This window comes from Leptosomus discolor, chromosome 9, assembly GCF_034619465.1.
Source record: "Leptosomus discolor isolate bLepDis1 chromosome 9, bLepDis1.hap2, whole genome shotgun sequence".
NCBI classification, from domain to species: Eukaryota; Metazoa; Chordata; class Aves; order Leptosomiformes; family Leptosomidae; genus Leptosomus; species Leptosomus discolor.
The window spans coordinates 48,817,569-48,832,248 of NC_141399.1; the positions used below are offsets into that span (position 1 = coordinate 48,817,569).

At 64.9% G+C, this 14,680-nt stretch overlaps 1 protein-coding gene across 2 annotated transcripts; it reads left to right on the top strand.

Annotated features, from left to right (window-relative positions):
* Positions 1–324: 324 nt before the first annotated feature.
* ZDHHC9 (zDHHC palmitoyltransferase 9) lies at positions 325–12,489 on the top strand. Of its 2 annotated transcripts, none has more exons than XM_086469885.1 (9): positions 325–491; positions 8,075–8,235; positions 8,814–8,972; positions 9,905–10,042; positions 10,181–10,229; positions 10,515–10,617; positions 10,778–10,881; positions 11,385–11,571; positions 12,385–12,489. In XM_086469885.1, the coding sequence occupies exons 1-9, from the start codon at positions 325–327 to the stop codon at positions 12,487–12,489; spliced, it is 1,173 nt and encodes a 390-aa protein (XP_086326011.1). The 2 variants fall into 2 exon arrangements, with proteins under 2 accessions (XP_086326011.1, XP_086326010.1); XM_086469884.1 differs by having other exon boundaries at positions 11,385–11,553.
* The last annotated feature ends 2,191 nt before the right edge of the window (positions 12,490–14,680 follow it).

Here is a 14,680-nt window from a genome sequence, read left to right on the forward strand (position 1 = left end):
CCTGAGGGTTTCCCTGCCCGCGCCATGCCCCACCCCACCCCAACCCCCATCCCGGTGGATTTCCATGGCGACACCCCTCCCGGGGGCTCGGGGGTTTCCATGGCGACGGCCGCCGCCCCCTCCGGCGCTGAGCCCCGCCGGTCCGAGCCGCCGCCCCGGTGCTGAAGCCGCTCTCCCTTTCCCCGCAGCCCCCCGAGAGCCCAGCGGGGCCCCCGATGATGCCGGGGGCGCGGGCGGCGGAGCAGCAGCAGCAGCAGCAGCAGCAGCAGCAGCACCAGCGCCTGGACGTGTGGCGGCCGCCGCCGCCCCAGTGACGGCCCCGCCATGTCGGTGATGGTGGCGAGGAAGAAGGTGGTTCGGAAATGGGAGAAGCTGCCGGGCAGGAACACCTTCTGCTGCGACGGCCGCATCATGATGGCCCGGCAGAAGGGCATCTTCTACCTGACTCTCTTCCTCATCCTCGGCACCTGCGCCCTCTTCTTCGCCTTTGAGTGAGTTCCCCGCGGCGGCCCGGTGACCCCACGGCCCCGGGACGGGGCTTGCTCGGGGCTCGTCTGCCCGGTGGCCTCGGGAGAGGGAGGGGAGCGTGGCGGAGAGGAGCCCGGCGCGGTGCGGCTCTCTCTGGCGCGATCTCCCGCTTCGCCCTCAGCGGATTGACCCCGGCGGGTTTGGGGGAGGAGGGCCCTAGGATGATGGAGCTCCCCCCCGGCTCCTCACGCTGCCCCTTCGTCCCCACCGGTTGTGCTCCCCTACGTTCGGGACTGGCGGTCCCTCGTCCTGGAGGGGACGGGGGTTGCCCCAAAGGGCAAGGGCACTGCTGCCGCAGCCGCCGGCGCCGGGCGGTGGGGCTGAGCCTGTGTCCCCGCAGCCCCCAGCTCAGCCCGGTGAGGGAGGTGACCCCGCCGGAGAAGGAAGGAACAAGGCGGGAGCTGGGGGGCAGCGGGGCTGAGCGCCGGTCCGGCTGGCCCTGCGGCTGCCTGCCAGCGCGGTGTTGCAGAGCGCTGCGCTACAGCAGAGCCTCCCGGGGGCTGGAGCCCTGGTGCTTGCGGAGGATCCGGCCGCCCTTTGAGGTCGGCTCGGCAGCCCGAGGGGCTGTGGCCGAAGTCTCGGATGCTGCCGAAAGAACAGGACCTGCCCCTTCCCCGCAGCTCTCCCGTGTGAGCTGGGCTGGGGAACTGGGCTGGCCTTCGACTAATCCTACGGGGAAAAAATAAAACCCAAAGAAAAAGGAAAACCAGCCTGTGTTTGCCTGTGCTGTGGGGAGGGGGCAGGAGTGCCCCTCTTGCCTGGTTTGGGGGTGAGCTGGGATCAGCTAAAGAGCCGCGAAACTTTCCTTCCTCTGTCTCCGCCAGCGTGTGTTTATGTTGTTCTCGGGGAGGCGAAGGTCCTGAGCGGTGCTGGGAAGCACAAAAGCTCTGTAAGGCAGGAGAGCGAGCGGGAGATCCTGCTGGCTGTTCCTCAGGTGCATACAGCTCTCGGCCCAGATGCTGGCCTCCAGCATCCTCCCCAGCGCAGGGAACCTCTCTCAGCTGCCCCTGGCCCGGCGTGGCTCTCCCGAGCTCCTCCCGTTAACGGATAGCTCCGGCAGCCTCGGAAGGGGCTTTCTGGAACAGTCTGCCACATCCCGACGGCAGCGGTGGAGTGGGTGACGTTGGGCCTGGGTCAGGTATGGGACTGGTTTTTCTGCTCGGTCTGGAGGCAGGTGCCGCAGAGCCGTAGCGCGAGGCGTGGGGGGTTCCCGGGTGTGCGAAGCCCAAATTATCCCTGACTCAGTCTGGACTCCAAGGTATGAAATGGCACCACCGGTTGTTTTGTTGTTTGGTTTGTTGTTTTTCTTCCCCCACGGCTGAAAAATGGGGCTGAGGCTTCCTGCCTTGCGGGAAGAGCTGGGAAGTGTCCCTGCTCCAGAAACACGGATCACGAGGGATAATTGCTCTGGCTCCCTGCGGAGCCTGTCCTTAGCCACATCCCGCTCTGACACGGTTGCCCTCGCCGTGGTTGGCGCGGGGCAGGGCGAGCCAAGGCTGCCCTCCCGCTCCTAGGCCGTGTGGCGGAGCCGGCGCCGCCACGGTTAGCGCGGCCGCGGGCGCGGCGGGTGCGTGAGACTCCTCGAGGAGCCCCTTCCCCTGCTGCGGGGGGCAGAGGCCTGCGGAGGGGTCGCTTGCACCAAGATGTCCAGGAGGGTGGCCTCTGCGGGGGGAGGTTTTGCCAGGAGCAGAATCGTCTCTGAATGTTGGTTAAATCCGCTGAGTAGCTTCGACTGGGGAGATGAGGAAAAGTTTGGGAAAATCCAAAATGCCCATTTGATTCTCTCAACGCACAACACCTTAACGTTTTCTGTTTGAAAGAGATGGGTTTGCTTTGAAGTCCTGCGGGGATTTTTGAATTTGGGACGGGGGTGAAATGCTGCTTTCCCCACCAGAAATGCTCCACAACGTTCCGCCCACCGAGCTGGGAAGATGAGCAGCGTGGCTGCTCGAGAGCCCGGCTCGCCCTGCCTGCCTCCCGCGTGCGTTAGGGTGCTTCTGCGTGAGGGTCTCGGCCCGGATCTCTTCGCTGTGTCGCCCGTCCCTTTCGGCTTTGGGCAGAATCTGTGGCGTTTGCGCAGAAATTCACCGTTTCCCCTTTAAAGTCGGTGCCACGGAGGGACGATCTGGGTTGTTAGGGTCTGGATTTGGAGAGCAGCGGGCTGTGGTGGGCGGAGGAGTCCTTCTTCATTCTTGTACGCTGGCTGCAGGGGTGCCTGGGTGGCGAACGCTTGTTTCATTCAGCTGAATCACTTGCGCAGTCCCACCTTGTCTGAACAAGGCTCGGGGACGCCTGAAGCCAGAAAACGCCTCGCTCCGCCACCGGAGCCGGCGCGGGGCTGATCCTCGCCCTCCCGGTGGCTCCGGCTCGGCTCCGGTGACAAACGCCGTCGCTGGAGAGCCGGCGGCGGCTGGCGTTGCGCGTCGTGAGCGGAGCCGCCGCGTTCCTTGCTCACGAAGGAGCCCTCCCCGGCTCTGAAACGACAGCCCCCCAGTCTGCGCTGCTGCTGGCGGTGTTTCGCTTTGGGGTTTGTCCCCTCCCAGCAGCTCCGCTGCCGTCGGCTCGTCTGCTGCGTCGCCGGTCGGACGCTCTGAACCCCCCTCAGCCCCGTGTGCGGGAGCGTTCGTGGTTTTCATGCCCTGGGCCGCAGAGCTGCGGTCTGGAGTCGGGCAAGCCGTGTCGTCGGGGAGCGAACGAACCCCAGCGGGCTCACTGGGGTACCGGGGCCGGACCTGGCGACCCGGCTGCTCCCTCCCCGGGGAAGCAGAGGGCCGTGGAGCTGTGCCGGCTCCCGGGGAAGGGCTCTGCAGCCTCCTCTGCCCAAGGGCACCTCTCGCCAGCGCCTTGGCAGAAGGCAGCTCCCGCTGCTCGAGGGCTGAGGCTGGTCCCCGCAGGGTCCGAGGCCGATGTTTAATCGTGTCTACTCTGCGACCGTGACGTGCCACATAAAATTCTGCTTCGTACCCTCTTGGCATCGTTTCAGACACTAAATGGGCACGTCAGCTTGTGTGGCAGGGCGCTTAGCTGGCTAACTGTGCTTGTGGTGTTGGAGCACGAGGAGAAGCCCAGGTAAAGCACTTAGTGCAATCCCTTCGGGAATCCAGGCGATGGGATGGATCGCCCGCTCTCTGGCTGCTGGGAGCTTCCCCGTTGCAGTTTGCCAGCGTGTCTGTGACGGCCCTCCTGAAGCCAGAGTTCCCCACTCAGCTCTCCAAAGCAGCTGCAAGAGAACTGGATTTCTTTTGTCTCCAGCTTTCCAGCACGAACGCTTGACGTTTGTAAATGTTACAGGCACGATAGCGCCGGCGATGCCAGGCTCCTGGCTGCAGAAGGGGCTGCTGTTTGCTTTTCCAGTCACCCGGCACGTTTATCGCTTCGGGTTTTTCCCTACTTCCTTAGCTATGCAGAGATTAAGATTTCTTTGTTTTCTGATGAGTTGAAAAAACCTGTGCTGACCCTTCATGTGACTTATTTTTTTTTTTTTTTTTCCCCAAACCCCAAAGATCCAAGATTTTGCCCTGATAAAGAGGTGCTGCTGAGATGGCTTTTCCCTCTGCTTAGGTCCGTGTCAGCCAGTGTCACAACTGACCCACAAGTTGCTTTTTGGAAGTGACTGCCTCTCGACAGAGGCAAACTCGCTGCTGTCCAGACCTCAGCCCGTTTCGCTGGCGAAGGCGGGTTTCTGCGGGAAGCGGCTGCTGCTCCCGGGATTTCGAGTTGCACGTGGGCTCGTTTCCACGAGACAGCTTCGCTCTCCCCACGTGCACGTCCTCTGCAGCCCCGCCGCTCCCCACGCGGCTCTGGGGGTGCTGCCTCGCCCGGGCAGAGGCTCGAGGGAAAGAGCCGTAACATCGGCGCGACGTTTCTGCCCCGGCCCGGGGCGGGTCGCTGCGCCGGCGGGGTTGGGCGCGGGTGGCACGTGCTCGCGGTGGAGCTGCGCTCGAGGCGGGTCTCGAGCGAGCGTTTTCTGCGTCGCTGTTGCCAGACGGGGCGGGTTTCCGTAGGCAGCCCCGGTTCTGCCCCAGTGCTGCTGGGGAGAGGGCCCCCAGCTTGTGGCACGGCAGCGCGGCGGTGCCCGGGTGTGCCGAGCGGCCGTCTCCACGCTTACCGCAAGCGCATCGGCTTCTGGAAGCCGGCCCAGGCCCGGCAGGTGCAGATGACCGTCAGTGCTCGGGTGAGGGTCGGGCGTTGGGCAAAGCCGCTCCGCTGCTCCGCCGGCGTTGGGGGCAGGCGCGCGGGACCCGGGGGTTTCCAGGTGAGTTGTACAACGGAGCTTGCGCGGGACCCCGGAGGGGCCGGGCCCTGGGACGCGCTGCCTGGGGGCCGTGGCTGAAGTCCACTTCCATCGGGGCTGGCGTGTTTGTTTTCCCCTTCCTCCAGAGCTTTGCTCAACGCGCTGGTTACCACAGGCCTTCCCGAGCGGGCGCGAAACCGTCGGTCGAGCAGCCCTTGCCCCGTGCGCTCGCGGCACCTCCCGGCTGCTGCTGCCTGCTGCTCCCCGCGTCCCACCCCGTTCTAATGACCTCTTTGTTTAAGCCCTCCTCACCCCCCCAGCCCCCCCAGCCCCACGATGATGGGTTGTGATAGTGCTGTTATTGTCTGCTCTGAGATGACAAACTGCTCCAGAGCACAGATATCGCGCCGGGAGAGGAGGAGGAGCAACATCCTGACGTGCCAACAGTGGGTCTCTGTTGACTCTCAGCTTTCCCAAACAAAAGATCTTTAAAATGTCTGTTACGTAGCGGTGTAAGTGACTTGCTGAGCGTAACCACGCTGAAGACCCCCCAGCGCCGGCGAGTACCCAGTCAGAGCCTCACTGGTGGCCGTACCTGTTGCTCAGCCGTTCTGGACGGCGCTCGGCTTTCTCTGCCCTGGGCCTGTTCCCCGAAAGACACCTCCCTAAGAGCCAGGCTCCATCAGCGCCGGGAGGGCCGGGAGGGCTCACAGTTGGGTCTGGGGGCTCACGGTCAGTGCGGTGGGGGGTTGTGTCGCTCGCACATCTCTGACCCTGCCGAGGGGCCGCGGCGCTGCCGGCCCTGCTGCCTGGGGAAGCAGGAGGGCCCTGCTCGGCCCCCGCTGTGCCGCGGCACGTCTGAGTCCAGCCCGGTGCCTGGATGGTCGCTTCGTGCCGGAGGGACGGCGGCAGCGGGACAGCGGCTTCGCCGAGCAGGCGCTTCGCCGAGCGGCGGCCGAAGGAGCTGGCGTTAGGGCTTCCTCCGGCGGGTTTCTGGGTGTCTGTTCCCCGTCAGACAGAAGAGCAGGCAGCGGGTGCTTCCCGGGGCTTTGTCCCTGTCCTCCCCCCTGCCCACCCCTGGGATCGCTTCTCTCCCCTCCTGAACTGGGGGCGTAACCTGCCCCGTGCCACACTGGGAGCCGAGGGAAGGGCTGGGAACCAGCTGGATGGTGCTGCTGCCCCTGCCGCAGCGGGGAGGACGGTCGAGCGCTCATCCCTTTCACCTCCTAAAATCGCGGGCTGCTCCCCGGTCCCACGCCACGCTCTGCGGTGCGGTGCCGTGCCTCGGGGACGCAGGGCTTGCAGCACCCCAAGGGGCAGGTGTCCTCGCACAGCGGTCAGCAGGGAGCGAGTTGTGTCCCGCGCTCCTGTGGCCATGCCGGTCGCGGCAGGGACTGATCCCGTTTGTTCCGGGGCGCCGCTGCGTGGAGCTGCCAGGACTGTGCCTGGGAGAGCTCACCCGGCCTGCGGGGGGTAGATCTCCCTGCTGACAGTGCGCCGAAGGAGCTGTAAGGTGTTGGGGTGTGTCCGAGGCCGGGAGCTCCGGCTCTGCTTTAACACACTTCACGAATCCATGTTTTCAGCCCGTCGTATGTTGGTGTTGCTACAACCGTCACAAAAGCTGTCCCGTCAGCTGGACAAGGGTCAAGCTGCAGCCCTTGGAGGCAGACCCTGTCCAGCTTTTGGAAGAGCAAACCCGTATTCCTTCCCGAGACAGGATCCAAGGTTCCTGTTTAATCGCTGGCTGACTTGCAGCTCTCTAGACTTTGCCCTTGTTGCCCGAGGCTGCCTGAAGACGGCCAGCTCAGCCCTCAGCCTGGCCCTTCGGACGTGGGCAGGGCTCCGCACGTGCTGAGGCTTCTGTTGTTTCGAGTAACTGCAGGGTTTGTAGTGCCTAAAATTAACGACGCCGGTTTAGGGGACCAGCGTGCGGCGGCTGTGGGCAGAGCAGGCGGTGGTTGAGCGGGCAGCCCCGTCTGCGCCTCGTCACACGCAGGGGACAGTCGCTGGAGTCAGGCGACGGCGAAGCGGAGCCCGCTGGGCCGTCCTGCGGCGGGCGGTGGGCTTGGGGAATGCGGTGCTGCGGAGGACCCGGCTGGCGCTGGAGCCTTCATCGGGTTTGCAGACGCTGTGGGTGGTTAGTGGCGTGGTTAATGCTGTGGATGTCGCAGAGATCGCCTTGCTTAGGGCGGTGGATCCTCGGGGGAGGACAGTCCCTCGCCTTTCGCCACTGTAGCCTTACGCTTCGTTGGAGAGCAGGAGTCTCCGTCGGGAGAACCTGGGGGAGCGCGGCGTGCGAGGGGAGGTGAAACGTTGCACGAGCGCTGGGGTTTGGGTGGGGTTTCCCTTAAACCGTAGGGAACCTCCGTAGGAGCGTCGCCCCGACATAAATGGGGTTTTCTGAAGGAATCGGGGTAAAAATATGTTTTCTTTCAGCCCAGTACATCTCTAAACCATGGCGTGTGTACAGGCCTTCTGCCGTGCCCGTGTTTGCGGGTGCCCAGAAGTGACCCGGGGCACGGTGAGATTAACTCCTTGCTCCTTTGCACCGCCTCAGTCGGCGGAATTAACGACACAAATTCCCCGTTGGGCCTTTCTGTATGGGTAAAGCAAACCAACCTTACGCCATGTCTCCCCTCTCGAGCCAGGGTTGTCTTGGGGCAGGAGCCTTTCTGCTTTATTTGGAGCTTTCGAGTCCCTTACCTCAGAAGAGTCGAAGGGAGCCGGACATCTTGCTGCACGGGAATGTTGCGCTTCCACGTGAGTCCGTTCCTGAGGAGCACGGGACGCAGTTAGTCCCTGGAAAGCCGTTCCTGTGGTCTGGGAAGCCGCTGCCTCTGCAGGGGGCAGCCAGAGGTTCCCACCCTTGCGATGTGCTTCCGCGCCTTCTGGCTGTCTGCGGCGGCGGGCTCCCACAGCAGGCCCCGGGTGCCTCTCCTGGAGGCACGGTCCGTCCCTTGGCAGCCGGCGGCGGCGGGTGTCCTCTAGGCAAGGTCCCTCTGGCGGGCTGGTTGCGGTTCTGGCATCGCCCGTGACTGAGCAGAATGGGAGCTGGAAACAAAACAAAACGCTGGGAAGCCGCCTGTGCCTGGCTGGTGAAACCCACGGTGGTGCCTTGATCGTGGCCGGTCGTTAGAGCTGCCCCGGGGGTGTTTCCCCGCGGTGGTGGGATCAGGAGGAAGTGCTGAACAGCTTCTCTGCCCCAGTTGTAACCAGTGTTCAGAAAAGTCTGGACTCTGATGCCTTGCCAGGCCCTGGCTCGGGCAGAGCTTGCAGAGGGCTGATTCATCACCTCCCGACGTCTCTCTGCAGGTGCCGGTACCTGGCAGTCCAGCTCTCCCCAGCCATCCCCGTGTTCGCGGCGGTTCTCTTCCTGTTCGCCATGGCCACGCTCCTGCGGACGAGCTTCAGCGATCCCGGGGTGATCCCGAGAGCCCTGCCTGACGAGGCAGCCTTCATCGAGATGGAGATTGGTGAGTGCGGGGCCGGCCGAGCTGGTGACGGCTGGAAAAGCCTCTCTGCTTCTGGCCTCTCGGCGGGCTGCGCGCTCCGCAGAGCCTTCCTTCCCGCTGGCCCTCCGAAAGTGAGGATTGCCCCAAGCGGGGCAGCTGACCACCCGCTGGCTGCTTCTGCTTGGCCGAGCCTCAGAGAGGCGGCGCCATGTACCTGCGTCCCTTTCTGGGAACCTCCTCCCGTGCTGTTTCCTCTCGTGGAGCTGCGTGCGTGCGAACTCGGTGTGCTCTTGGGCAGGGGTGCGGGAAGCTTGGTGTGGGCCCCTTGGTCCTTCAGGTAGAGAGGAAGTTTGGGGTGCGGGTGACACCCCCCGCAGGCCCCCGGCCCCTCTCAATGTGCCCCTGAACGCTCTGGCATCCCTTCTCCTGCCTCCAAGCTGCCAGGTTGGCTCTGGACCCTGCGAGCAGGGCTGCAGCCGCTGGCTCCGGACCCAGCAGGCTCTGATCCCGCCGGCAGGAAAAGCAGGGAGGAGAGTTGTCATTCCGGGCCCGCCGTGTTGCAGCGGCAGGGCTGATCGCTGCCGCGTTCCCTCTCTCAGAGGCCACCAACGGGACCGTGCCGCAGGGTCAGCGCCCGCCCCCGCGGATCAAAAACTTCCAGATCAACAACCAGATCGTGAAGCTGAAGTACTGCTACACCTGCAAGATCTTCCGCCCGCCCCGCGCCTCGCACTGCAGCATCTGCGACAACTGCGTGGGTGAGTCGGAGCGGCGGCGCCCGCCCCTGCGCCCGGGCGTGGGGGGAGCGCCTCCGGAGAGAGCGGGCGAAGGGCTGCGCCCCGTCTCGCTCCCTGTCGGGTCTCGCGCTGCGCCTGCGGAGCGGGTCCGGCGGGGCGGTGTGCGAACAGACGGGGACAGTCTGCCTCCTCTTCAGCTCCAGGAGCTTGAGGCTCGCTCCGAACCTGAAGCCAGATGGTTCATCTTTGCCAGCGCTGCTTTGGCAGTAACTAGGCTGGCACGAGTCTGCCTCCCCCGTGTAAATGTGCAGCCCATTTCTGAGTTTCTCCGAGCTGCTGGCCTTGCCGGGCGGGGGGGCTGTGCCTGGCGTGGAAGCAGCTCCTTGCGTCAGCACGGAGATCCTGCCGTGGCGGGGAGCGCCCCGGCTTTGGTTCCCCTCGCTGCCTGGCAGATTCTCTCTCAGCCCTCTTGTGCACCGCAGCTGGCTCGTGTTCAGCAGCCCTTCTCAAGGAAGGGGTCTCCTTGTTTTGGATCCCTTTCCACCAGATTCCCAGCCCTTTGAGTGTTTGTGCGGTTCCTTGAACCTTCTTTGATTACTCCAGTAGGAGTGAAGTGGCACGTGGGTTAGATTAGAGCCTCTGAACCCCCAGACCTTCCTCTAACCTGTGTCCTGCCTTAGTAAAAGCTGTTACACCCTCGGTCTGTGGGAGAGACGACGTGCCTGGGGCCGAGCGCTTAAACTTTACCTGAACGTGCAAAACAATCCCTCGGTAAAACGGTTTTGCGCTTCCCTGGGCTCCCCTTCTGGAAAGGGGCCGTGGTCTGGGACCCCGAGTTAGCAGAGGGTTGGCCTCGATGGCCCAGGCAGTCCTTGTCAGCCTTGGAATTTTCTGAGTTGGGGGCCCGGGAGGAGGCGCCTGGAGAGGCCCTGACCTGCTCCTCGCTTCCGCAGAGCGCTTCGACCATCACTGCCCCTGGGTGGGCAACTGCGTGGGGAAGAGGAACTACCGCTATTTCTACCTCTTCATCCTCTCGCTCTCCCTCCTCACCATCTACATCTTCACCTTCAACATCGTCTACGTAGCACTGAGTGAGTCGGGCTGCGGCGGGGAGGGCGGCGGGGCTGGCTGAGGGGGCCAGAAACGGGGGAGTGGGGAAGGGAACTGGGCTCGGTGTGACGTTCCGGGGGAATAAAAATATATCTCTCTCTCTCTCTCTGTGTTGCCAGAATCTCTGAAGATTGGGTTTCTGAACACGTTGAAGGAAACCCCAGGGACATATCCTTCCATGGTGCGGAGGGGTGGGCTTCTCCAAAGCTGGGGGGAGGGGGGTTAGTGTGAGCTGTGTTATGGAGAGACTGGAGGCCTGAAGCCTTGAGGCTTCTCTGAGGAGCCTTTCAGGGCGTGTTCCCCCGTGATTACAAGGCGAGGAGCAATGTTGTGGCTTATGGGTGGGGTCCCAACCACGTCTAGGAGGAGAAGTTAGGGTAGTGTCCCGGGGGGTGGTGGCACAGCTGGGCTGAGACTGGTCCCAGGCTGTTCCCAGTCCTTAACTGTTCTCACTGTACTGGAGGTGCTCATCTGTTTCTTCACCTTGTGGTCGGTGGTGGGGTTAACGGGGTTCCACACCTTCCTGGTGGCACTGAATCAGACAACCAACGAAGACGTGAGTAGAGTCTTTCCGTTCCTCTGAGCCGCCTCCGTGGCTCGTCGCTTCCTCGGCGCATGGCGGCTGCGCCCGCCTCGCTGCCGTGCCCGGCGGGGCGCCGGGCGCTGGGCCCAGCGGTCGGGGGAGCAGACCTGAGCTCGTGCCCTGCCCGTCGCAGATTAAGGGGTCCTGGACCGGGAAGAACCGCGTGCAGAATCCCTACAGCCATGGCAACATAGTGAAGAACTGCTGCGAGGTGCTCTGCGGGCCTCTGCCCCCCAGGTGAGCTCTCGAGGGGCAGCCCTGCCGCCCTTGCCCCCGGAGCCCAGCGCGGGACCCTGAGGAGCTCTCCTGGCTTGGGGGCAAGAGCTGGCTGCTCTTCCGCCAGCACCGAGGGCTCCTGGAGGTCACTCGGGACGCGGCTGGATGCTCTGGGGAGGAAGGGCCCGTCCTGCCTTCCTCGCACGTCTTCAGTGGTCCAAGCCTGAGCTCCCTCCCACGGGGACGGAGGAGCGGCTCCCCTTCCCTGGGGCAGCGTGCGGAGCGGGGGCTCTTTCCAGGGCGCTCGTTCCGGTGAGCTCCCGCTCTCCGAACCGGGCTGCTCTCCGAGGGGCTCGGTTTTCACAGGGGACGCTGTAAACTCCGGTTTGGGCTGCGCACCGCCCGTTTTGGAGAGGAACCCCTTCCCCTGGCGCTTGTCTTCCACCAGCCCTTTCCCTGCCGGGAGGAGAAGCCGGCTTTGGGGGGACGTGTACGCCTCTGACGGGGTGTTTCTGTCCTCGCAGCGTCTTGGACAGACGGGGCATCTTGCAGCAGGAGGAGAGCCCAGCTCAGGAGGAGTCGTGCCCACGGGGGCCCAGCGCTCAGGAGCCCCCGGCCGCTCCGGGCCCCGGCGGGCAGGCAGAGGAGGGCAGCGCTCCGCAGAAGGACGGCAGCCTTCCTCACCGGAGTGCCGTGAGTGATTCCTTCGGGGTGGGGAGAGGGGGGGGGGGGGGGCGAGCGGGCTGCGCCTGCTTGGAGCTGCTGGTGCTTTGGGCCAGCAGAGAGAAAGCCGACAGGGAGACCGAGTGGGAGCGCAGCCGCACGCGGGGCCTCGCTGAGAGGCCAACGATGAAAAGCCCCTTGTGGTCTGGCCCTGGAAAGCAGCGCCCCTTGGTCGGGTTTGATTCCCTCAAAGGAAATCCCAGCTGGCGGTGGTTTGGGAGGTGCCGGTCCTGCCGTGAGAGCGCCCGGGAGCTGGCACCTACGGAGGCTGGGAGGGGCTGAGGAGGGGTGGTGGGAGGTTTCAGGCGTCTTGTTTTGGCACGGAGTGCGAGCCGAAGGCTGTCCCTGGGAAGGGCCCTGGTGTGGGAGCTCCGGCCTTGGAGAAAGCCGTCGCCCCGCTGGACGTGGCCTCGAGCAGCCTGCCCTGCCTTTGAAATCAGCCCCGCTTGGAGGCTGTGGTGGGGCAGGAGACTCCCGGCACGCCCTGCCCGCTCCAGTTACTCTGTGGACGTGGTGGGAGATGGCTGGGCCTACCCCTGCTGGGGCACGAGCTGCTGTTTCTCTGGTGGCAACAGTCCAGCCCGCTTCTGCTGGCGCAGTCCAGTGCTCCAGATCTTCCCGAAGCTGCTGTTTTGCCTGTTTGGTGGCCCCTGGTTTCTCCTTCTCTCAAGCCCAGCTGAGACCTCTGCCTGCTGGAGCTGGCAGCAGGAGCAGGGCAGGGGGTCCAAGTGTCTGTGTGCTCAAACGGATGCTCTGTATCGGGGTGTATCCGTGCAAGTCACTGCTGTCTTCTCTCTCCAGGTCCCTGCGCCCTCCCTGAGCGATGCTGAGATGCCAGAAGAGAAGCCGCTAACGTCTGGGGAGCTCCCGGTCCCGTCCCAGGACGCTGGGCAAGCAGAGCACTAGCGTCTGCTTGAAAGGGAGAACTTTCTTGTTTTGTCTAATCGAAGCTGGAAGTGGTGGAGGAGAGGAGGAGATGGGCTGGATGGCAGGCAAACGATTCCTCATGGCCATTTTGCTTTAGTCATTATTCACCTCGGCGCGCAGGCGGTGCGGGCGGGCGCTGGCCTCGCAGGGTGCCCAAGGATAACGAGCGCGAGCGGCCGCTGAGGCTGGTCTGCCTGCAGGCCGAGGCAGGACCTCTTGCTCTGCGGGTTGTCCTGGATGCTCAGCACCGGCTGGGTGGCCGGGGCCGTCCCTCCGCCTGGCCCCGACTCTCGGACGAGACGACTTGCGGTCAAGCAGCTCCGAAGCGACGCTAGGGCCGGCCTGCTCCCTGCTGCTGAGGAATCCTGGTGGGAAGGGAAAAGCAATTTGTGGCAGTAGCGTCCTCTCTCCCCTCCTCCCTCCTTCCTCTCATCTGTGGCGTTGTTTTGTGGGTTGACGTGGCAGGGGTTGTCAGGAGGCATTTTGGTGCCGAAAGGGCCAAAACCACCGGGAAGGTGTTCTGCTGGCAGCGATTTTTTTAAAGTGGCTTCCTTCCCGCGCTCCTTCTTTTCCCGTGACGTAGCCGGCGCGAGCGCGGTCGTGGCGGGGGGCCTCCTCCCCGTCCTCCCCCGCGGCTCACGCCTCACCGGGGGCTCGAGGGAAGGAGCGGGGCAGCCTGTCCTCCTGCCGCCTGCCTCCACCCCGCGCCGCCCGCAGAGCGGTTGTGCAAGGGGTGCGCCGAGCTGCGGGGCGGGGGGGTCCTGCCCGTGCCGCGGGCGCTCCGGCTAGTGCCGGGGCTGCGTTTGCCGCCGGGGGGCCCTGCCCTCGCCCCCCCCGGGCTGTGGCACGCCGCTGGGCCGCTGCTCTGCAGAACCCCAGCCCCGATTCTGTGTCGTGTCGTCGTGTCCCCATGTCCCCCGCCCTTTCCCTGCCTTGCCCTGCGTTTCTCAGCCGTCCTCCGCTGGCTTTCGGAGCCGTGGGTCTGCCGGGGGCTCGGCCGGCTGTCCCGGGACGGGCTGCGCGGTGTCATCTGCGCCTCCGCGGCGGAGGAGGGAGGAGAGGCCAGGGCCGGGCGGCGGTGGGAGACCCCCGTGCCCTGGCAGGGCTCCTCTTCCACTGCGGCGCTCCCCGTCCTGCGCCTGGCAGCCCCCAAAGGCCGGCGACGGAGGGGAGGCCGTTCTGTGCCCTGGTGGCTCTCCGTCCCCCGCCACGGGTGCTGGGTGCCCCTGTGCCTCCCCGCAGGCGTGCGGTGGGCGGGTGGCAGTGGAGGGTGTCCTGCCGGGGCAGCCCTGCTCTCTTCTCCGCGGTGGTCCTGCCCGGCAGCGGGAAGCGGCTGCTCCTGCTTCCCTGGCCTCCTACTCCATCCCGCTCCCCACAGCGGCGTGGAGCGGGGCGAAGCGGGGCGCCTCGTCCCTCTCCGGAGCCCCACGTGTCCCTCCAGCTCGCTCCTCTTCCCCGGCCCCTCATGGCGTTGGCCTGGGCGGTGGGTGCGGTGGCATGAACGTGGCGCTGCCCCCTCTCCCGTGGCGCCAGGGTCTCCTCTCCCCGGGGGAGAGGGCAGAGCTGCCGCCCTGGGCTTGGCCAGCGGGCTCGCAGTTGCCCCGCAGCCCCCCTGAGCTGCCCCGGCTCTTGCGAGGGCAGGAGCCACCTGACGAGCTGCCACCCGGACCCTGCCCGACCCCACGGGGTGGGGAGGGGGGATCCCGGGACCAGCCCCACGCACCCCCCCGCCGGCGGTGGGAGCCGCCCCTCCTCTCCCACCCGCCCCAACACGCTACTGACCAAATCTCAAAACTCGGTGTGGAAAGGTGTATTTTTTTGGGTTTTGCTAATCTATTTTCTAACGCGGTGTGTCGAGCGCTGCCTGCCGGGGCCGTCACGGACGCTGCCTGCACCTGCGGTCACCGGCTGCTCCGGTCAGGCTCTCCGTGAAGGAAGTGGGGGTAGGGCGAGGGTTGGGGTTTCTTTGGGGGTTTTTTTCTTCTTCTTTTTTTTTTTTTTTTTTCTTTTAAAACAATGAAGGAAACTTAATTGGTTTGAAAAATGGCTGAGCTGTGGCCTCTGCCTCTGTCTGTGCCTCCCCAAGCCGGCTGCTTCTTTCCCCTTCCCTGTGGCTTTCCAGCCTCTCCCTCGCCCGCTTCCAGGGTGTCTGATCCACATCCTCCTGTCC